The sequence below is a fragment of the Microcaecilia unicolor genome, chromosome 1, assembly GCF_901765095.1.
Source record: "Microcaecilia unicolor chromosome 1, aMicUni1.1, whole genome shotgun sequence".
In the NCBI taxonomy this organism is placed as follows: Eukaryota; Metazoa; Chordata; class Amphibia; order Gymnophiona; family Siphonopidae; genus Microcaecilia; species Microcaecilia unicolor.
In genome coordinates, this window is record NC_044031.1 from 18,539,855 (window position 1) to 18,564,023 (window position 24,169).

Genomic DNA, 24,169 nt, shown 5'->3' on the forward strand with positions numbered 1-24,169 from the left:
CTCAGTGCATTCCAAGCCTCATTCTGGTACACCAATAATCTCTCGGTGCTTCAATAGTCTCTCTCGCAGTATATTCTAAGCCTCATTCTGGTGTTCCAATAGTTTCTCTCAGTGTATTACAAGCCTCATTCTGGTGCTTCAATAGTCTTTCTCAGTATATTCCAAGCCTCATTCTGGTGCTCCAATAGTTTTTTTCAGTGTATTCTAAGCCTCATTCTGGTGCTCCAATAGCACCTCTTGATGAATTCCAAGCCTCCTTCTGGTGTGCTCAGTGTGTTCCAAGCCTTACTCTGGCATCCTTACCTGCTGCTTCCTGTGTATTTCAGAGGCTTTGTGCAGCCATCTCAGAGGTGAAGTTTGGAATTGGGAGAGATGCTGGTTCCAGACGTTTCTCGGACAGTAAGGAAACCTGAATATCCTTTGCATGTAGAATTGTTTTACGCACGGGTTTAATTAGCTTTAGATATAAAATAAAAACACAAGGCTGGGCCTTTTGTAAAATACACACTGCCAAAATGGAAAGACTAGGAAGAGGGTGCTCCTTCTGCAGACCGCTGCCCAAAAAATCAGTAGGAAAAGAATAGGACATTTTAAACTTACAGTATGATGCTGCCCAATATCTGAGGCCCTGAAAAGGTTCCTGCTTTTAAATGTACAAAATGGAATTTGATATATTAATGTTTCAAAATGTTCTTTATTAAAAAAAAAAAACTAGCTAGACATAGCTGAATTCAAACAGGATCCGAATATGTCCAAGTGACTTAAATTTATCCTGTTCATGTCACATGCATTGCACTAGCTTCACCTGACCTTTCTTGACATGTCATTCCTGGTGCTGGGGGACTACAGTGCACAGGATGAGAAGGAAGACTGTGGATTGGTAGAAGTGCATGTCTGTCTTTTTTTTTGGGGGGGGGGGCAGTGACAGAAACAAGTAACAAGTTAGGTTTGGTTTTTCTGGGTGATGGCCCTGGGAAGCGTGGTGGGTGGGAATGGTGTATGTGATGTGCGTGCCACTGTGTACCTTCACGGACAGTCCGTTATGCACGGAGTTCCTTTAAAAAACCTAGGTTCTTAAGTTTCCTGCTTAGCATAATGATAGCACTGAAACGGTTCAAAAAATGTAGGAAAAACTCAACAGTTAAGGAAAACCAGTAGATTCCCTATTGAAGCAGGTAGAAACAGATGGGTAAAAAAAAAAAAAACCAACCCAAATAGATCTACTTGAAAAAAACATAGCAATGTTAACACTGAGTAGATCACTTGAGGTTTTAAGCTGAAAAAAAAATGGATAAAGCAACTTTAAAAGATGTTCGTGCTACTTGAGCAGCAGAATTCTTCTCCCCTTTCCCCACCGCTACATAGCTACCCTCAGGCATGGCAGAGCCTGCACAGCTCCAGTTACTATTTCAGCAAGTTTAGGTTTATTTCACTTGATTACCTGCCTAAACATAAACATGACAGGAAAGAGAAGAAAAAGATGCCGGGTGCTATCATGACCCCAGTCCCTACTCTTCCACAACTGACCCAACCCAACAGCAGCTGGTGTCACATCCCTATCGGATCTCCACTGTCCTCCCCACTCCCTCCAACTAGGGGAACAATAGTGGGAACAGCCTACAGAACTGACTGTCTACACGTGAAGCGTCCCAGAGTGTTTATAAGGCCAGAGACTTAGGTTGTGATGCATGAAAACCTTTTGCAGCCTGAGATTAATTAAAAAACAAAATCTTGGGTGACCTGTTTGTCAGCACCTTCAGGTTTTGCTATGAGCCCTTCCGAGCCCTAATCGGTGGCCCTGCTTTAAATGAACCACAAGTTGCATTTGGCAGTGTTTGGGGTGGTTTATTTCAGTGACTGGGGCAAGAGGAGGAGGAGATGGCTAGTTCAGCAGACCAGGGGCATAGCTACAGGCAGGCCCATCCAAACTGAGCTCAGGCCCGCCCACCCAAGTGCGGTTCAAAAGCGCACACACTGCAGCAGCCTTTTCACGTTTTTTTTCTCCGTGGACAGTGTGATCATTTAGCCACACAATTGACGTAACGTTACCGACCCGGGCTTCCAATAGCACAGAAAACTCTAAGAGCTCTCTGCACAAACATTCCCGCCCTTAGCATAGTATAAATAGCAGATACGCCCCCCTGTCACACCAGTTTTATTTTTTTCCACGGTACAGTTACAACCTGCTGTGCTTTTTTTTTGTTTTGTTACATTTGTACCCTGCACTTTCCCACTCATGGCAGACTCAATGCGGCTTACATGGGGCAATGGAGGGTTAAGTGACTTGCCCAGAGTCGCAAGGAGCTGCCTGTGCCTGAAGTGGGAATTGAACTCAGTTCCTCAGTTCCAAAGTCCACCCCTTAACCACTAGGCCACTCCTCCACTCTTAGATTCTCCTCATAATTTTATTTGTTTATTTTCTCAGTTTTTCTTAGTCTTGTGACCAAAATGTCACAGAAACCAGGTTTTAAAAGCTGTTCTAGTTCGGGAAAGATGTAAGTCACGGACCCGCATGTTCAATGTCTCTGATGTCTGGGGGCAGCAGCATATACTGGCAGATTGTGCTGTCAGAAGATGTCTGACAAATCCTTGCAGATTCGTCTTTTAAAGTTGCAGGATCTCTCAAGCTCTACCTCTGCCTCTGATATTTCTACTTCAACAAAAAAGATGGCAAAGACTAAGTACATTATCAAGCCGGTACAGGTATCAGCTGTTTCTCTCTTTGATGTGCCTGCAGATTCTGTATTCCCCCTTGCTGCTATGCCCAGGGGACAGGATCAGGGTATTCCAGATAGAGAGTCAAAATCAGATGCTTCTGTGGGCTCCGATAGTACTGCAGGGACCCAGCAGACTAACCGCTCCACCTCGATGCTGATACTGACTTCGAGCAAACATCAAAGACTTTTGGAGTTCAGCTTTTAAAGTGACAGTGCCACTTACTGATTCTGTTCCCCTTCTGCTCTAACGCCCGAGGTTCAGAATCCGGTTCCTCCTACAATAATCACTAAGTCCGGCGCCGACCATGCCGTTGACATGAGCCTACTGGAGGCATGCAGGATGCACTGCTCAACAACATGATAACTCCTCGATGCCGAGGCTACTGGAGCAATGCAAGATCACTGCTCAACAATATGATGATTCCTGGAAGCCAAGACCAACTTCGAACAAACATCAAAGACCCTCTGATTTTTCAACTTTTAAAGTGCCACTACCTGTCATAGTACTAGTGTAACAGCAATGCTCTGTTACCTAGAAGGTAATGAGTTCAAGACCCAAGCAGTGCCACTCCTCACCAGTGAACTGCCATCCACAACTCTGATATAGGTGTGCATACACATAAAAAAAGCAGTTATCAGAGTTGATGTTGGTAAGAGACCTCGCCGTCAACTAGGATTCACAACTATTAGTTTATCTGTTCCTTTCCATGTGTTTTTCATTGGGGGATCAGATTAGCTTCAAGGCATAAACATGCATAGATATTGGGAGGAACCCATTGAACTCAAGAGTGACCTTCGATCTAGATGATCCTATCAGTCACCAAAGAGGTACTACACCAAGACACGTGCTTACTTGATGTCCTCTGCCCATTTGTTCTCAGTCAGCAATGCACATCTATTATTGCTGGTGTTTTTTCTTTTCTGATGGGCCATCTCTAAAGATATTTGATCTACTTATTCAGTTTGGTTTTATTGTTTGTATCAGAGAGTTTAAGCCTCTTCCTTGGGTGTTTCTGATTTCTAGACGCGCAATCTGTCTAAATACAGGACTTGCCTAGAGCTCAAAGAAGTCAGATGCAACTGTACTTCAACTGTTCACTTAATTCTTTCTTCGGCAACAGGGAACAATCCGAATGAATTGCTTTGTTATTTAACAGGCTGATTTCAGAACAATTTAGAAGCTGACAGTTTAACTCCCACTAACTTCTCCCAAATTTATATTCTATTACAGGGTCCTGCTGCTTCTAATCAGAATCTCGATTTACATCTAAAGCCTTTAATCAGATACTTTCTTTCCACAGTAATCACTACGGAGCTGTACCCTAATGGTTAGAGCTTCTGCCTGCTGAAGATTGAAACTCAAGAGTGTGGGTTTGAGTCCTGCAGTCGCTGTCATATTTTACTACCAGTTTTCTCCTTTAATTAAGTGCCAGAACCACAGTTCTTCTATCTATACTTATTTCCCTGCTATCGCAGCAACTTGTGCATCAATGGAAGTCTTCCACTTACTTTCTGGATGTATTGGTGATAATCTTTATCACTTTCTACAATCTCTACAACTGTATTTATTTATTTATTTATCCCACATTTTCCTACCTATTTGCAGGCTCAATGTGGCTTACAATTTTTCTGTCATCAGTGGATACTCAACTTGCAATGATGCAGTTTCTAGAATTAAAGGGCACTTTTATTGCACTTGACTGCTAGAGTTGCACTTTCAACATATAGATAGAACTCCTATTGCAATGCCACTTCATTACAGTACAGCTTTATACATTAAGGTTGTTTAGGTATTTCCTTCTTGCAACATATGGTGTTCCATATAATTATGGCTTTAATAATAAATTATAGCCTCATACTTCACTGTTCTTGCATTCAGTCTTGTGGGATAATAAATGCCTAAGAAATGTGCAGGTTACCCTCTTCTTCTGAACTCAATGTATATATTTCCTAACACTTTAATCGCTTTTCTGCAGAGTGCAGTGACAGACGGATTATTTACAAAACGGTCTTTTTCAAGACCACTTTTAAGTCCTTGTCTGCAGATTTTTCATTTGTGATTTGAGATTTCTTCATAACATCAATTTATGATCTTACTTCACTGTTGATCTCAGTTATAAGAGTCCTGATGTAGGCCATCTGGCTGAAACACAACGTTGTGTCGAGTCACTTTTAATGTGGAATTCTTTTATTATCTTTAGTTTGAAAATTATTAAACGTTGTTTATTTTAATATTTATTAAATTTCATTTTGGTTCCAGTTTTTGGCTAGTCTGGTTCATATTCCCACCTTTTTTATTTTCATTATATTTCCTAAGCACACGCATGGATCATTCCTTTATATTTGTTGCTCATATGGTGATCTATTATTGTGCTTCATTATAAATTTCTATCATATTGGATAATCTGTTCATGCCATTCAGAAAAACCAAAGACATTCACACCTTCAGTCAATCCTTGACCACTTTGAGAGTTTCAACTTTATGCATTAACCAGCTCTTCCTATTTGCAATTAGGCAGTTTGTGAAGTAGCACTGGTGTATTTTCATTGCCGTTATGTCCATTATGCCGACATCATTGATGACATACTGAATGTAAGTATTCCTTTTGCCATCTTCCTCTCGAAATTGTCTTCTCTATTTCGGGGTGCTGATAATTACTTGGAATTGTTATTAACTCAACTTCATTCACTCACCACTATGACTTCTATTTCCCTGTCTGCTCCAATGGACCAAATACAACTGCTAGAACTGTTCATGTCCCAAATTTAAGTGGCGTAAGTAAATGGAGAGCTGCATTCGGTACCTTCGATTCATACTACAGGGCATTCATTATCAATACAAAGTGTAAGGAGATTTGTGTAGGACGAGGAAAACTGCTGGAAGGAAGTGCAAGAACTTTACATGATTGTGGGTAGCATTGGCTGGGGGGGGTGCGGGGACGCTCACTAAATGAGCACATGAGCAGCACAGTAGCAGAAGAGAGAGTGTGTGTCTGGCTGTCTGAACAGCAAGAGTAACTGTGTTTGTGTTTCTATTTCCCTTTGTAAATTTGGGCTGCAGTGGAGAAGTTTAGTGGTACGAATGTACCTGTGTACATACAAGGTGGAGGGAATTTAGTTACCTGGACAAATTGCTTTGAAAACTGCCCTTAATACTTTCAGAGCCACTAATGAAAGCTCAATATAATTTTCTGTTGCTTCTTCCATTTGTGATAGTAGTTGAAGGAGCTAAATCCAGGGTAGAAGAAGATTTCAGGTCGAGTTTTCAGAAAATATGCCAAAATAGCCCGACTCGGTCAAGTTTAGGCACTCAAGGCTGCATCGGGATCGTTTACAATCTATAAAAACATAATAAGCAATGAAACATCATTGCCTTAGCACAATACTTTCCAACCCTCTCCTGGAGGCACAGCTGGCCAGTCGGGTTTTCAGTATTACCAGAATACTTGAGATTGGAGACAAGAGGCCTTAGTTAATATGCAAATTTATGTCATGCATATTCATTGTGGATGTCCTGAAAACTTGATTGGTTAGGTGAGCCACCAGGAGTGTTTATTGAATCTTTAAAAATATAATGCTATGGTTTCACATACACGTCAGACAAAGCCATTTTACGAAAGCAAGAACAAAAGAGTAGCATTCCTTAGAGTGACCTGCAGGTATAAACGCTGATGTGGAAATTTTCTACAGTACACGTGTTAGCACTCTATTCCAAAATCGGTGACAGCTTTAACCCAAGTCCCTGAGGAAAGCAGTTCGAAACCCGCGGTGATGGGCGATTCCAGGGGAGAGCAGTCCTTTGTTATTGCATCTTGGGAGCCCTGAGCATCCAGACAGCAAGGATATGGACTCAAAAGATAAGTTTATTTTTATTTTCATTTTGCAACTTTAATGTAGTGGCAGCTGGCCATCGTTTGTGAAGGTTTATCAGAGTTTTTCATGTTTGATCACATAATCACAAGTGACACAAATAGCACAAGTATGGCATTAAATGAAGAGTAGCTCGATGAATGAAGTGCAATACCACTAGGCAAAGGTTATTATTAACCGTTAAAGAAAGTGGATATCTCTGAGGGCACTCTTCTTAAAAGATATTTCTGAAAAAAATGTTTTTGTAGCATTTTTCATGGTTTTCTTGATAGCATTATATAAAACAGAATTAGAGAGGGGCATTTAGGAGTCCTTTTAGAAAGCCGCGGTGTAATAAAAGTGAATTTTAAAGATTGTTTTTCAACTCTGTCTTGACCGACCAGTGCACTTGGGTTGGGGTCTGTATTGTTGATTAGAAGTAATTCTGTTTAAAAATGATTGTTTAACTTTGATTGTGTGAAAATAAGTTGGAATGCAGAAGGTAAGACACAGCTCTAATTAATTTGGTATGTGAAGAGGAGGATGGTGCTTGTTTTCGGAGTTCAGCCTGGCCATCTGGACTCAGAAAGCATGTGACCACATTCCCACAGTATGGCTTGTTTACCTAAACAGAGAAGCATTCTGTAATTTTCCTTAGCTCTGAACATGAGTTCTAAGCCTTATAAAAAGGGGGGTTTGTTGCAGCAGAGTTTTGAGGCTCATCTGTGGGTAGACGTATCGCGCAGAGGACTTACTTGTTCCTGGTCATAAGGAGACTTCGGGCTTTTGCTGCAACGGGCCTCCCAGCTGATGAGATAAGGGTCTGAAATTTCTGACCAGTGATGATGTATGTATAATATGTATATATCTGTCTTATAGCTTTCTTTTAGTCAGATGATTTAATCATTGTATATATATATCTTAATCATTGTAGATTGTGACACCTCTAATAAAGGTCTCATTTACCTAATACGAATCCAAAAGAATCCACGGTAATTATTGAGTAGTCTGTGTTAGTGAGACAGGCTGTAAATCCATAGCAGTACACTCTATAGAAATTGGTGAGGGTCGACTGAGGCTTCTTCTTCCTCCACGTGCATAATCTTATTCATAAATCCTCTGATTGCAAAAAATAAATTGGTGTGAGTTAGACAGTTGTAGATTTCATTAAGAGTTGCTCCACCAACTTCTATTGCTGATTAGTATTATATAATACAAAATACTCATGTACGGTGAAGGATCACCCAACCCACACCCAGAACATGCTCTCGAAACATTTCCCTGTGCTGTCACTTCCACATATAAGTAGCCTCCTTTCCTAAAATCGCTACTTATTCTTGTAAGTTGATTTCCACATGTAACTTAGCATTTTAAGCCTACAAAGGCCACCTACATCTCCAAAATGAAGAAATCTAGTTGAAACCTAATGCTTTCTGTGTTTCTGGTTTGTATTTCAGATGCCGATGACGTTTGAGGACATCGCTGTCTCTTTCTCCCAAGAGGAGTGGGAATATTTAGATGAAGGGCAGAAGGAACTTTACAGGGATGTGATGAAGGAGAATTATGAGACCCTGATTTCTCTCGGTAAGAATTCTTTATGTGCATTTTTTGTAAAGAGAAACAGCGTCTGATTTATTAAAAGAAATGTGAAATATTTTCTGTATCTTCTCCACTTCTGAAACTTCCAGGTGTGATCAGGATTTCTCTTGGCCCTGCTCTCTGTCTTAAGATGTCAGTGTGAGGGCAGGACTGAGGCACTCTAAGACCTTTCTGTGTGTCCTACAAATCATGGAAAAGAGCAACATAAATGCTCAGGACCTGGCTGTAACAGATTATGTCAAAGCAGCCTTTTGAGACCAGTGAAAAGTGTTGAACTTGTTCATAGACCTCTCATCAGCTTATGACACTGTCTGACACTGTGGGCTGCCTGTGAAGTTGCAGAATTGTCTCCAGGATCACCATATGATAAGACAATATGAGAAATCATCACCGGCTATTATTTGTGTTTAGTTAGAGGCAGAGAGAGCACTAAAAATGGTGTCCATTAAGGAAAAGAGGAGACATCATTTTTAAAGGTAAATTCCTGATACAAGTGGAGGGTTTGCCAGGGACAGCTTCCTTCTTCCCACTAATAGCCCTTAAGGGCTGACATTCCCCCCACCCTAGTACCTGCCAGCCGCAGGACTGCTACAGCATATGGAAAAATCCCTTTCCAATCCAGGGACTCCGTTCTGGGTATTCCTCCCCTTTTTCTAGCTCTAAATCCCTCCTGCAGCTCCTCCTGTGTGAATCCGGCAGTAACAAGGGTAGTGCCTTAATCATCATATCACGAAACGCCCATTTCTCCACCCATAACCATACGTGCATTAAAATTTAGGTGTAATGCATTACAGATTACAGTCAGTGATTTGTGAGCATAAATTCTAATTATTGCTCGTTATTCCTTGTTAAGCGCTGTTAACAATGTTGATTGGCTTGTTAAGCCAATTAAGTTATGCACGTTGTTATAGAATATGGCTGGATTTCATCGTGGAATGCTAGTCACGCTATATAGAATCCAATGGAAAGGAGGCAATTCTGTAATTTATTTATGTATTTAACACATTTATACCCCACATTTTCCCACTAGTTGTAGGCTCAATGTGGCTTACACATAACCGTAGGTAGGCTACAGTTCAGAAAAGTACAATTAAACAATGTAATAGTAAGATAGTAATCAAATAGGTATCATATAAAACAACAAAGATAATACAAGATAAAAGGGTCAATGAATTTTGTTGAAACCAAGAAGAGGTCATATAGGTTGAGTCTGGAAGGTAAGCCTTCTTGAACAAGGTGGTCTTCAATAATTTTCTGGAATTTAGATGATTCTGAGTTGATTTTAAGATTTTGGGTAGTGCATTCCAAAGTTGTGTGCCTATGAAGGAGAAGTTGGATGCGTAGGTAGATTTGTATTTTAGGCCGCTGCAGTCTGGATAATGTAATTACCTTCTCAAGAGGCGTAGCCATTATCTGTATATTGGAAACCTAGTATTTTAAAACACCTATTCTGACAAACGAGACTTAGGACCTACTAGGAACTCTGTGTTATACCCTGATATTTTTATAAACACCCACGGCTGATCAGACCATAGGACCTACCAGGGATGATTGCTATTTTAATACACCTAGAGGGGTATTTTCGCGTCCATCTCTGAGGATGTCCCTGTGAAGGGGCGGGTCATCCCGTATTATTGAAACAAGATGGGCATCCATCTTTCGTTTCGATAATACGGTTAGGGACGCCCAAATCTCAACATTTAGGTCGACCTAAGAGATGGTCGACCTAAATGTTGAGATCGTCGACCTTTGAGGGTAATGGGGCAGCTACTACTACTAATCATTTCTGTAGGGCTACTAGACATACGCAGCACTATACACATTATATGCAGGTACTTTCTCTATCCCTAGAGAGCTCACAATCAATAGAGAGTTAAGTGACTTGCCCAAGGAGCTGCAGTGGGAATCGAACCCAGGTTGCCAGGATCAAAGCCCATTAAACTAACCATTAGGCCTCCTCCAGTTGGGCACCCTGGTAACGTGTGATAGGAGAGCATTTTATAATGACACCAGAGCACCCAGGTGCCATTGTACAATACTAGCGTAACCCTGAATCGGCTTGTGACAGCAGCGATGGGAGTGTAAATATGTTGATCTGAAAGGGAGCTGAAGGGCTAAGCAGTCCCTAGTCTTGCTAGAGTCTCCTAAATCAATTCTTAATACTAACATATCTTAGTGTGCAGCTTATTGAAAATATACGTGGTCAATTTCAAACACTCATAGCCCCCTTTTCTTAAGTGATAGGCATTCTTATAATAAGTAACTCGTGATTTGTTCAGCTATAGTATATCTCCTATCAAACTGAGCTCTCTTTTTCATCAAGCACTGCCATTTCCTCCCCTCACCCTCCCCACTGACAGTTTGAACTTCGTGGGTGTGGCTTGGATCTCTTTCAGGGAGAGAAAACTAACAACTTATAGCAGCAGCTTCAGAGAGCATTTTCCATCTCACAGATAGGCTGCAGAGAATACCTTCTCCTGCTTTAGACTTAATCCTACCCACCCTACCCCTCTACCCACCCACCCCTAGAGTGACATGTCTTATATAACCTCCCTATCAACCCACTCATTACTTTACCTCACCCATTTCTATTCTTCTATCACCTTCTCCCACTACTCCAACCAGAGTTACACCTAATCACACTGACCACCCTTCAACATCTTCTGTCCTTCTGTGACTGTTCTCTTGTGCTTGACTGCTTAAATATTTTAAATTTAAATGCTTTACTTTTTGTCTATTAGATTGTAAGCTCTTTGAGCAGGGACTGTCTTTCTTCTGTGTTTGTACAGCGCTGCGTACACTTTGTAGCGCTCTAGAAATGTTAAATAGTAGTAGTAGTACCAGAGTACTTGAAGTGAAGTATAACAACCTTCAGATTCCACTGCTTTACGATCGCTGGTAATAGGTCTCCTTTCCTTCCCCGATCATATCCTGCTCCTTGAGACCTACTGCTATCTGTTTTTCTGTGAATATAAGGAAAATACAACTAATATTATTTTTTATCCCTGGAAACAGGCTATGACAGGAAAAGTCCTGATATATTAACAAGGATTAAACAGGAGGAAGAGCCATATGTCTGGGATCCCCATGAGTCAAGAGAGAAAGAAGTTACTCTATCAGACACAGGTGAGTAATAATACTGCACAGAGTAATAGGAGGTAATACAGAGTACAAATGAGTAATAATACTGTACAGAGTAAGAAGTAGTACAGAACATCGATGAGTAATAATAAATACTGTACAGAGTAACATGAGATATTCCCAAATATAGGTGAGTAATAATACTGTACAGCGTAACAGGAGATATTACAGAATACAGGTAATAAATACTGTATAGAGTAAGGAGTAAAAAGGGCACCCAGGGAGGGCAAGACCATAGCAGAGAGACTGAAATCCTTGCTTTGGTCTTTACTGAAGAGGATGCAAGAGGTCTACCTATGCCAAAAATGGTTTTCAAGGGTAACGATATGGAAATACTGAAGCAAATCTCGGTGAACCTGGAAAGTGTACTGAACCATATTCAACTCAAACAAGAAATTACAGATCTGCTATTAGTGACGTGTAATTTCTCATTTAAACTGTCTGTAGTGCCTGAAGGTTAGAAGGTGGCCAATGTGAAGCCAATTTTTTAAAAAGGATCCAGGGATGAACCAGGAAATTACAGACCGGTAAGCCTGGCATCAGTGCCGGGCAAAATAATACAACTATTATAAAGAATAAAATTACTGAACACATAGACAAAGATGGTTTAATAGGACAGAGTCAACATGGATTCAGCCAATCTTGCCTTACAAATTTGCTTCATTTCTTTGAATAAACATGTGTGTAAAAGTGAACCGGTTGATGTAGTTTATCTAGATTTTCAGAAAGCTTCTGACCAAAGTTCCTCACAAGAGACTCCTGAAAAAATAAAAAAGCCATGGGATAGGAGGCAATTTCTGTTGTGGATTGGGAACTAGTTAAGAGATAGAAAACAGATCATAGAGTTAAATGGCCAGTTCTGTCAATGGAGGAGGGTGAATAGTGGAGTGCCCCAGGGATCTGTACTGAGACTGGTGCCTTTTAACATATTTATATTTCAACGGTTTTTATTGAAAACAGTGTACATTGTGTCAACATCAAATATTCAATATATACATTCAGTCATATCATTCCCTTCTAAACAACCAGCAAACAAATTGGACCTACTGTTTTCACTTTGTGTTCCTTTTCCCCCCGTTCCCCCCCCCCTTTCCCTAATCCCCCCTACTCCCTAACCTCCCCCCTCCCTTCCTGTTAACCCTCCTATTAACCTCCCTCCCCCCGGAAAACTCACAATCATCTTAAAGAGGAACTATCCCACTCACAACTTCAATATAGTGTCTACAGCACATTAAGCACAAAACTCTTACCCTTAGCTGATAGGGTATCTATATATTTTCCCCAGATCTTCAAAAACTGATTCTTTCGTTTTGGGGATCCCCTGGCTTCTCTGGCCTCCCACATCAGAAGCTGATGCACCATATTCCGCCAGTGCCAGAATTCCGGCACAGCCTCCGAGGTCCAATTTTGAAGTATGCATTTCTTTGCCAGAAGACATCCCTTACGAAAAAATAATGTTTCCTCTGAAGTATTCCCTCTAAATGACCCATAGATATCCAGCAACATTTGTGAGGGGGTTCCTATTATTTCACAAGACAGCAGGTTTGACAGATAGTTGGCCACTCTAGACCAGAAGCCCTGTATGACTTCACAACTCCAAAATGCATGATAGAATGAGTTTTCTGTGATTTTACATCGTAAGCATATTGCATTTTGTGTTCCCCCACATTTTGCTAGTTGAACTTGTGTGAAGTAGGCTCTATGAAGTACCCGAAATGCACATTCCCGATATTGGGCTCCACTTACTAAATTTGCAATACCCTTCACTTGTCTGTTAATGTCCCAATTGGGGAGGGCTATTCCCAAATCTTTCTCCCACCGTTCTTTAACTATTTTCAAGTTTTTATTCATCCCCACCGAACCTAATGCCTTATACACTTCAGAGACTGATGGCTCAGTGTCCGAGATTTCCTCAAAGAATTCTTTCAACTTGGACCCTGATTTTTGTCTCAATTTCTCCCCATCTAAAGAATGTATAAAATGTTTCAGCTGGCAATAAGCAAAAGTGTCCCCCCATTGCATCGGCTCATTACCCAGTATTTGTTCTCGCGATTTTATCTGCCCTTCCTCGCCCATTATATCTTCCAAATACATTATTCCTCTTTCCGCCCATCTTTTAAATGCTGGATTCTCCAAGCCTGACACAAATTTAGGGTTCCCCCGAATGGTCATTAATTCCGTGACTTCAGTGTCCACTTCCAGACATTTTCCCAGAAACTGCCACGCCTCACGTAGCGGCGTCAACAACAAACTGTGACTTAGATGTTTAGGGATCAAAGATCTCTCCACTTGCAACAATGACACCAAACGATATGGAGCATAGTATGCCTCTTCCATCTCTAGGGGGGTATAACTATTCGATTCAAAAAGCCAATCTCTAATATGTCTCAATAAACATGCCATATTATATAGTTTCATGTTAGGCAAGCCTAGTCCCCCCTGTGACCAACCCCCCCATAGCAGCTGGAATTTCATTTTCGCCTTTTTGTTCGCCCAGCAAAATCTCATTACCAGTCTGTAGAACGTTTTCAGATCTTTGTTCAACAGCCTAAGGGGAAGGGTTTGCATGACGTATAGCCAGCGAGGGAGAATTACCATACGTATAAGCCCCAAACGACCTATCAAAGAAAGTGGCAAGGTTTCCCATTTTTCCAGCTGTTGTTTAGTTTGAGCCAAAAGTTGTTTTATATTAAGTTTATAAAGGTCCCTAGTCTTCGTTGATAGCAAGATTCCTAAATAGCGGAAGTGCCCCCTTGCCCACCGCAACGGGAACATCCCTGGCCAGGTTCTATTCATCTCTTCGTCCACAGCCAGTGCCTCTGACTTTTCCAGATTTAACTTAAGACCGGAGAAATCCCCAAATTCTTGAAATGCTTCTAATAAAGCTGGTAACGATGTCTCCGGTCTCGTGATCACAACTAACAAGTCATCAGCAAAGGCCGCCAATTTGAATTTTACCGTACCCAAGATTACCCCATGAATTTCTGCATTAGAATATACCGCTCTTATCAATGGGTCCAAATACAATGCAAACAATAACGGTGACAAGGGGCAACCTTGACGAGTTCCTCTCTCTATCCTCACATTTTCTGAACAATTACCATTCACCATCACTCTCGCTTTTGGTGAGGTGTAAAGAGAATTAACCGCTCCCAAAAACCATCCGTCAAATCCATATTTTTCCATTACTGTGAACAGAAACTCCCATTTCACACGATCAAAGGCCTTTTCCGCATCAAAGCTTACTACGAGTGCTGATCTATTTGCCTTACCAATCTGTTCCAAAGAGAATCCGCCTGAGATTCTTAGATACCACTCGACCTTTAACAAAACCCACCTGTGCTTCGTGCACCAGTCTTGGCAACACTCGACCCATTCTGTTTGCCAGTATCTTTGCAAAAATTTTAACTTCACAGTTTAATAATGATATGGGTCTATAAGATTCAGGTAAAGTCACATCCCTCTTGGGTTTCGGGATTAATATGATACGCGCTATATTCAATTGGTCTGGCAGTGACCCCTTCTCCACCCATTCATTATATGCTTCCACCATTGGTGGCAGAATGGTCTCTCCCATCAATTTATAAAACTCTATCTTCAAACCATCCGGTCCAGGAGTTTTCCCTGATTGACTACTTCCAATGGCCCATCCCACCTCATCACTAGATATAGGGGCATTGAGCTGATCTCTCTCCCCATCAGTCAGTCTCGGAGAATCCAGATTGTCCAAATATAAAGTACTGTCAAGGCCTGAATTATCCCTTTCTGCATATAATTGCTGATAGAAGTTCTGGAAAATATCTCGGATTTCCACGTCCGAATGGCATAGTTTACCTGTCTGATCTTTCAAAGCTGTTACTGTACGGGTAGCCTGTTTCCGAGCTATAAGTCGCGCCATCATCTTCCCACCTTTACCCCCAAATTTGTATAATTGAAATTTATAATAGGTTTGTGATTTCACCTCACGTTCATGGATCAGCGTGTTCAGCATCACCTGTGCCCCTAGGAGCTCCTTTCTAGTATGAACGTTTGGAGTTTCACCAAATCTTTTCCGTAACGTACGAATCTGGGCCTCTAATCTCAAAATTTCTTTGTCCCTTGCTTTTTTAAAATGGCTGACATAGCTGATCATTTCTCCTCTCATGACAGCCTTGGCTGCTTCCCAATAAGAGGAGGCACTCTCAACTGAGTTTTCATTAGTAGCTTTATATTCATCCCATTTAGCCAACAATCCCTCTTTAAAGCCTATATCTTTGACTAAATAGCTCGGAAAAGACCACCATCTCATTTTCTCTTCCATCCCCGTTGGTTGCCACTTCACCCATACTTCTGCGTGGTCTGAAATAGCGTATGGTCCTATTCTCGACTCTCTAACCCCTCCCAGCAGTGATCGAGACATCAGTATATAATCTATCCTCGATTGGGTATTATGCGCCCTTGATATATGAGTATAGTCCCTATCTTGTGGATGTAACACTCTCCATACATCTAACAGGTCTAATACAGTGCAAAGATTGGGCAGCCCTCTCGAGGGCCAGTGTTTTAGCGTAGGAGGAGGCTGAGATTTATCCAGTTCTGGGTCACACACCATGTTAAAGTCCCCTCCTAGGATTAATGGGATGGGGTCTACTGCAGTAAGTATGTCCACCAAACTTCTGTAAAATTGAGCCTCAAAGTGGTTGGGAGCATATATGCTGCCTAATAGTACCTGCTGTCTTGCTATTATCACCTTACCAAAAACATAGCGCCCCTCTTGATCTTTAGTCACATCACTCATTTCTGTCACCAGCCCTTTCCTGATTAGAATAGCTACTCCTCCCTTTTTCCCTTTAGCTGGTGCGGCTACACACTGTCCTACCCACCACCTAGCCAGCTTTTCATGTTCTTTATCCGAGAGATGTGTTTCTTGTAAAAGAGCTATGTCAGCTTGAATTCTTTGCAGATATTTCAAAATTTTTGATCTTTTGATGGGTGAATTAATACCACCCACATTCCATGTTACAATTTTTATCATTTAAGGAACATAAAAGCATCCTATTTGCCATTGAAACCTTTTATCTTCTGAAAGAGGCCACCCCAGCCCATGACCCCTCTCAGTTACCTCTGTGTGCTGTAGGTTAGTGTGTTCCAATTCCTCTTTACCTCTGTAGTGTTTATATTTACCCTTTGAGTTTTCCGTCTTATGACAATCTGAATCCCCTTCCCTTATAACTCCCCTTCTCCTCCCAGATCCCCCTCCCCATCCCCTTTTATTATCCCTGCTAATTCCCCCCACGGAATTTAGTCACGTTTGACCCCCCCCCTTGCTATTCCCCGCTCCTTAAACCGGTTTAACTTGTACTCTCATTTACATGTAAGAGCCTCTATATTCCCTTTAACTCCCTTTTCCCAGATTTAAAGTTTACAGTTTTCCCATACATTATCCCGCAAAAATGCTCCAATCATGTGAACCTACTACAACTTCCTATAACTGTCAAACAATTTTACCATTTCAACCATTCTTTGATTATTCTCTCAGTTCTGTTAGCCTGCAATGAAGTGCAGAAGTATATAAAACCAAAACAGTTATCTCAACTCTCTTCCGCATATCATCATGTCTTCATCCATAGGCTTGGTTCCCAACTTTAACAGACTGTATTTCACCTCCTTGGTGTTGGGTCAATCAGCCGATCAGATAATTAAACCATTTGTTCTGTAATAACTCAGCAAAGCCGGAGGATTTAAATCTTGATCTCTTTAGTCCTCTTATAGCAGTCCCTTTCTCTCCTGCTTCTCTCCAATCTATTTCTCCGAAGCCTGCTGGTCATTCTCACTAATATGTCCACTTCTATTATATTTCAGAGTTGCCAACATCCCAGTATAGTTACAAATATTACTTCTATGGAGCTCCAATTAGTTTCTCCATTGTCTTTTAATTCGCATCCCAATGCTCCTCTTTTGTCCAGGAGTCAGCAGCAGATCATACTTCAAAACTTACTTAAAATTATTCTGCGCATTGTAAATGTCCGCCGCTTGCCGCCAAAGGAAGCAATTCTTACTTGAATAACTTTCAGTTGTAACATGTGCCTTTCTTTACCTTATTCATCTCTCGTCTGCAGCAGTTGTTTTACAAAGTCTTGTGCCGCTTGTGTTGTTTCATAGGTTTTCGTCGCAGACTGATGGGTTACCCGTAGTTTCGCCGGGTACAGCAAGGTAAATTTAACCTTATGTTGGATTAATTGGGAGCAAATTGGTGAAAAGCTCCTTCTCTTCGCCGCAACTGCCGCCGAGTAGTCCTGGAAGCAAAGGATTTTTTGGTTATTGTATTTAAGAGCCATACCTCCTCTCATAGCTTGCAATATCGCTGTTTTTTGAACAAAATTCAGGAAACGGCAGATAACTATCCTGGGTCTGGCGTCACCCGCTCTCTGTATCCCCATGCGGTGTGCTCTTTCAATTTGCAACGGGCCCAGCTCTGTGCTCAATTTTAGTTCTTTCATCAGCCATGTTTCAAGGAAAGTACGTAGTTCTTTATCGCTGATTTCTTCGGGGAGCCCCACGAAGCGTAAGTTATTACGTCGGGATCTGTTTCTAGATCCTCGAGTTTCTCAGCTTGGTCTTCTACCAGCTTTTGAAGTTTAGCATATTTTTCTTCTACAACTCCTGTACGGTCTTCCAGGGCCCCCGTGCGCTGTTGGTACGCTACCAGGTCTTGGCTCAATTGCGCCATATGATTTTGTAATCCCTCCAGTTTTGAATTCAAGCCTTCCAACTTTTTATCTAGGATCGCCTCCATCGCGGTCGTCACCTCTCCCACAATCTCCGCTGCCCACGCCGACCCGACTGCAGAGGTTGGCGGGCTCGCTGGGGCCGCCATTTTGTCTTCCAGCGCTTTACTCTTGTCTCTGTCCTTTTTTAGCGATTTAGCCGTCATACCTGCTATCAATTTCTCTTTCGGCCGCAGAATCTTAATGTGTCAGCTTTCCGCTAGCAATTGTGGTTCACACCGCCTTGTTTCTGGAGTTAATTCGATGGGAATTACAAGGAGGTACCTGGAGCTAGTCTAGCCTCGACCGCTCCGGTACATAGCGTCACGTGACCTCTATCGCCTTTTAACATATTTATAAATGATCTGGAAATAGGAATGACTAGTGAGGTGATTAACCCCCCTGTTTACTAAAATGTAGCTCAAACAAATTTATCACAAATGAAGTTCAATCCAATACTCTTATTTGTTGTTATACAATGAACTTTCCTTACCTGAATACTTAACCCACTCTGTCTCCTATACCTTAACTATGTATTTCTCTTTTCCGGAATTGGTAATCACCATTACGGAACAATGTAAGCCACATTGAGCCTGCAAATAGGTGGGAAAATGTGGGATACAAATGCTAAAAATAAATAAATTATTTGCAGCAGGGCCCATTTTATTCCTATGGGCCCTGCTGCAGATAACTCGAGCTAAGCTTTTGTAAACAACCCCTAAATTTGCAGATGACACAAAACTATTCAAAGTTGTTAAATCACACATGAACTGTGAGAAATTGCAGGAGGACCTTAGGAAATTAGAAAACTGGGCAAATGAAAATGTAATGTGGACAAGTACAAGGTGATGCACAGTGGAAAGAATAATCTAAATCATAACTACTGGGTCTTAGGTTTCACCTTAGGAGTCAGCACAAAGAAAAATATCCGGGTGTCATTGTAGTCAATACATTGAATTCTTCCGCCCAGTGTGTGGTAACAGCCAAAAAAGCAAACAGGATGCTAGGAATTATTAGGAAAGGGATGCAAAATAAGACCAAAAATACTATAATGCCTCTGTAGTGCTCTATGGTGTTCAATTCTGGTTGCCTTATCTCAAAAAAGAGAGCAGAATTAGAAAAGGTTCAAAGAAGAACAGCTAAAATGATAAAGGGGATGGAACTCCTGTCGTATGAGGAAAGGCTAAAGAGGTTAGGGCTCTTCAGCTTGGAAAAGAGACGGCTGAGGGGGGATATGATTGAAGTCTTCAAAATCCTGGGTAACTCTGGAGGCACCCTCGCCTGCTGCATGGATAAACTTGATGAACGTGATGACGACATGGATTGCTTCTCAGTATAGGCCTCCCATTCCTCCAGGCCGTCAACAATACTGTGAACTGTAGGAAAGGTTTTTAGAACTGCATATGGTCTCTTAAGCTATAGCGAGTATCTTTCTTTTCAATGCTATGAAGAAGCCTGTGGGGTGGGTGGGGGGAAAGAGTGGTGGTGGGGTTAGAGAGTGGGTTGGGGAGTGGGGTGATGCTGTATGGGAGTTCTTTAAAAATAAAATCCTCACCAGTGGTCCCTGTTGGGCTATAAGGACCTAGAATGTACTTTGTTGGTTATCCTGATGATGTTATTCAGTTGTGGTTTGTTTTTGACAGTATGAATATTGTTTGTACTAGTGTGGTGCTTTGCACGGTGCTATCGGTGTTAATAAAGATATTTTCACAAAAGAAGTCTACAAAATCCTGAGTGGAGTAGAATGGGTAAAAGTGAATCGATTTTTCACACTTTCAAAAACTACAAAGACCAGGGGACACTCAATGAAGTTACATGGAAATACTTTTAAAACAAATAGGAGGAAATATTTTTTTCACTGAATGAAGAGTTAAGCTCTGGAACTCATTGCTGGAGGATGTGGTAACAGCGGTTAGCGTATCTGGGTTTAAAAAAAGGTTTGGACAAGTTCCTGGAGGAAAAGTCCATAGTCTGCTATTGAGGCAGACATGGGGAAGGCACTGCTTGCCCTGGGATTGGTAACATGGACTGTTGCTACTAATTGGGTTTCTGCCAGGTACTTGTGACCTGGTTTGGCCACTGCTGGAAGCAGGATACTGGGCTCGATTGACCATTGGTCTGACCCGACCCAGTATGGCTAATTTTATGTTCTTATGTACCTGCCAGAAACTTTTTTTTTTTTTACACCCAGATACACTATCTGCTGAGTGAAAAAATTATTTTTCCTCCTATGTTTGCTAAAAGTATTTCTGGAACTTGTTGCCGGAGGATTTAGTAACAGCATCTGGCATATCTGGGTTTAAAAGGGGGTTGGACAAATTCCTTGAAGAACAGTCCATAGTCTGCTATTAAGATAGACATGGGGATATGAGCGGATATGACAATAAATAAAGATGATAGGATGTATTCTCTTAGATGGTTTGACCATAGAATATTCTGGAAAGTTTATATTCAAAATCATTCTCTTGTAATATTATTGATTTTGTTTTATTAAAAGCTTGTCATTCTTTAATAAAAAGATGTAAACATGAAAATAGACATGGGGAGGTCACTTGATGCCATGAAATGGAGCAGAAGCTGAATTTCACAAGCCACCCATAACAGGATCTGGACTGCTGCTGTAACATCATAGATAAGCATTTTCTTGGCAATAAAGACATCGAAATCCGAGAGCAAAGATGAGGAAAAACTGTGATCCATGGAACCCAAGTTGGCTGCCGGTCACGACCCTCCAAGCTCCTCATCAGTGTGCTCAGCATGGACTTCAGAACTTACAACAAAGATTACTTCAGTAGTGGACACTGCTCTTGACAAAAACTCCAGCAATTGTATGAAAGAAATGAAGAGGCCAATCCAGGCAAGATCCCAAAAAAGCTCAATACATTTTATGCTGCTTATGCTAGAAATAAGCAGTGGATTTTCCCCAAGTCAATTTCCTTTAGGAAGCCGTCAAGACCCTTTTTAAACCCCGCTAAGCTAACCACTTTTACCACATTCTCTGACAATGAATTCCAGAGTTCAATTACACGTTGAGTGAAGAAAAAGGCGGATGGCAGAATAGGAGCAGAAAGTTGATGATTTGGAAAACCTCTCCAGATGTAATAATTTGCATTTAATTGGCCTGCCAGAATCTCTAACAGACAGGGGAAGCTGCTGGGTTTTTTGGAGACTTAGCTCTCACAAAGCAGCTTGGAGAGCAGCTGCACTAATTCTAGATTTAGCTTACTTATCGACTGGGGCCCAACTGCTCAAAGGAGACTTGGCCTCAAGCAGTCCTTTATTGTTAAACTGTACAACGCTGCGTAACCCTAGTAGCGCTCTAGAAATGTTAAGTAGTAGTAGTAGTATCCTACATAAGTACATAGGTATTGCTATACTGGGACAGACAAAAGGTCCGTGAAGCCCAGCATCCTGTTTCCAACAATGGCTAATCCAGGTCACAAGTACCCGGCTAGATCCCAAAACAGTACAATACATTTTATGCTGCTTATCCTAGAAATAAGCAGTGTGTTTTCCCCAAGTCCATTTTAATAATGGTCTATGGACTTTTCCTTTAAGAAGCCATCCAAACTGTTTTTTAAACTCCGCTAAGCAAACTGCTTTTACTACATTCTCTGGCAACGAATTCCAGAGTTTAATTACACGTTGCGTGAAGAAATATTTTCTTCGATTCGTTTAAATTTACTACTTTGTAGCTTCATTGCGTACCCCCTAGTATTTTTGGAAAGAGTAAATAAGTGATTCACATCTACCCGTTCCATTCCACTTATTATTTTATAGACCTCTATCATATCACCCCTCAGCTGTCTTTTCTCCAAGCTGAAGAGCCCTAGCCTCTTTAGCCTTTCCTCATAGGGAAGTCGTCCCATCCCCTTTATCATATTTGTCACCCTTCTCTGTACCTTTTCTAATTCTACTATATCTTTTTTGAGATGCGGTGACCAGAATTGAACACAATATTCGAGGTGCGGTCGCACCATGGAGCAATACAAGCTATTCTTGATCCACTTCAATCTGACTTTCGCCCTCTTTATTCAACTGAAACAGCTCTTTAAAATCTCCAGTGACCTGTTCCTGGCCGGATCCAATAATCTCTATTCTATCCTCATCCTTCTTGATCTATCTGCTGCTTTTGACACTGTTGATCACCGCCTACTCCTTGATACACTGTCCTCACTTGGATTTCAGGGCTTTGTTCTTTCCTGGTTTTCTTCTTATCTCTCCCATCGTACTTTAGTGTATACTCTGGTGGATCCTCCTCTGCTCCTATCCCACTATCAGTTGGTGTACCTCAGGGATCTGTCCTGGGACCTCTTCTTTTCTCCATCTATACTTCTTCCCTTGGTACTCTGATGTCATCCCATGGTTTTCAGTATCACCTTTATGCTGATGACTCCCAGATCTGCCTCTCCACACCAGAAATTTCAGCAGGTATCCAGGTCAAAGTATGTTTAAATATTTTTATTGGTAAACGATAACATAAATTTTTAGATACAATTCTCAGCATAGAATACAAAACCAAATGTCAGCCAGGCCAAAGTATTAGCCTGCCTATCTGACATTGCTGCCTGGATGTCTCACCACCATCTGAAACTAAACATGACCAAGACTGAGCTTATCATCTTTGCCCCTAAACCAACCTCTCCTCTTCCTCCATTCTGTATCTCTGTGGATAACACTTTCATCCTCCCTGTCTCATCAGCTCATAATCTTGGGGTTATCTTTGACTCCTCTCTCTCCTTCTCTGCACACATTTAACAGACTGCTAAAACCTGTCGTGTCTTTCGCTATAATATCACCAAAATGTGCCCTTTTCTTTCTGAGCACACTACCAGAACCCTATCCACACTCTTATCACCTCGTCTCGCTTAGACTATTAAATAGAAACATGACGGCAGATAAGGGAAGGGAAGGGAAATGGGACTTGATATACTGTCTTTCTGAGGTTTTTGCAACTCTCGTGCACAAAACAAACAGCTTCATACAAGATACCACAGACTTTCTGAACAAATTGAAAAATATTCAAGCATTACCACCTAGCACCTTCTGGTCATGAGGATGTAGAATCACTATACAGCAACATCCCCCATGAGGATGGCATAGCTGCATGTGGGAGGTTCCTAAAAAATCAACACTGGACCATCAATACTCACCAGAAACTATTACAACCGTAATCAAATTTATTTTAACTCACAACTACTTCCGCTTTAACAATGATATCTATCTACAAATAATGGGCACTGCGATGGGCACCAGGACAGCACCCCAATATGCCAACCTCTTTATGGCTGAACTGGAAGAGACATTTCTGAATACATACCAGACCAAACCCCTAAAATACTACCGGTACATTGATGACATTTTTATGATTTGGACTGAGGGGGAAGAATCTCTAAAACAATTTTATAATTCTTTCAATACATACCATCCTTCAATCAGATTCAAAATTGACTACTCCCCAGAAAATGTCAATTTTTTGGACACCACAGTCTCAATCAGCGATGGCAAATACAAACATCTATATACAAGAAACCCACAGACAGATGCAGCTACCTCCACAACTCCAGCTTCCATCCTTCACATACAAAAAGATCCATTTTTTACAGCCAAGCCACAAGATACCACCGTATCTGCTCTGACCCAGGGGAGAGGGACAGACACCTTGAAATCCTGACTGCATCCTTCAAACATAAAGGCTACAATCCCAAAATAATCTCCAAGAATATTGCCTCCTCCCTCAAAACACCCAGGGAAAATCTACTACAGTACAAAGAAAAAAAAGCCACAGACAGAATCCCCCTTATAGTGACATACAGCCCAGAACTGGAAAATTAAGAAGAATCATAAAGATCTACAGCCTCTACTCCAAGAGGATGAATTACTGAAAGAGATATTCTCATCCCCACCAGTACTAGCTTTCAGACAGCCACCCAACTTAAAACACAAGCTATTAGAAGTAAGCTCCCAACACAGACTCAAAAGAAGAGAATGCACACATCCTTGCAATATATCCAGCTGCAAACTATGCCAAAACATCTCACAGGACCCCACAGTCATTCACAAAGGAAAAATATTCACAATAAAGGAACCCTTCACATGCTCATCTTCCAATGTGGT

At 41.3% G+C, this 24,169-nt stretch overlaps 1 protein-coding gene across 1 annotated transcript in view; it reads left to right on the forward strand.

The window, feature by feature from the left end:
• The first annotated feature begins 303 nt into the window (after nucleotides 1–303).
• Nucleotides 304–24,169, forward strand: part of LOC115457277 (zinc finger protein 2-like) — a 36,472-nt gene continuing 12,606 nt past the window's right edge. The window contains exons 1-3 of the mRNA XM_030187042.1: nucleotides 304–399; nucleotides 8,024–8,150; nucleotides 11,181–11,291. Of these exons, the coding sequence (XP_030042902.1) occupies nucleotides 373–399; nucleotides 8,024–8,150; nucleotides 11,181–11,291 (265 nt within the window). The 5' untranslated portion in view covers nucleotides 304–372. The remainder of the gene's footprint in view (nucleotides 400–8,023; nucleotides 8,151–11,180; nucleotides 11,292–24,169) is intronic.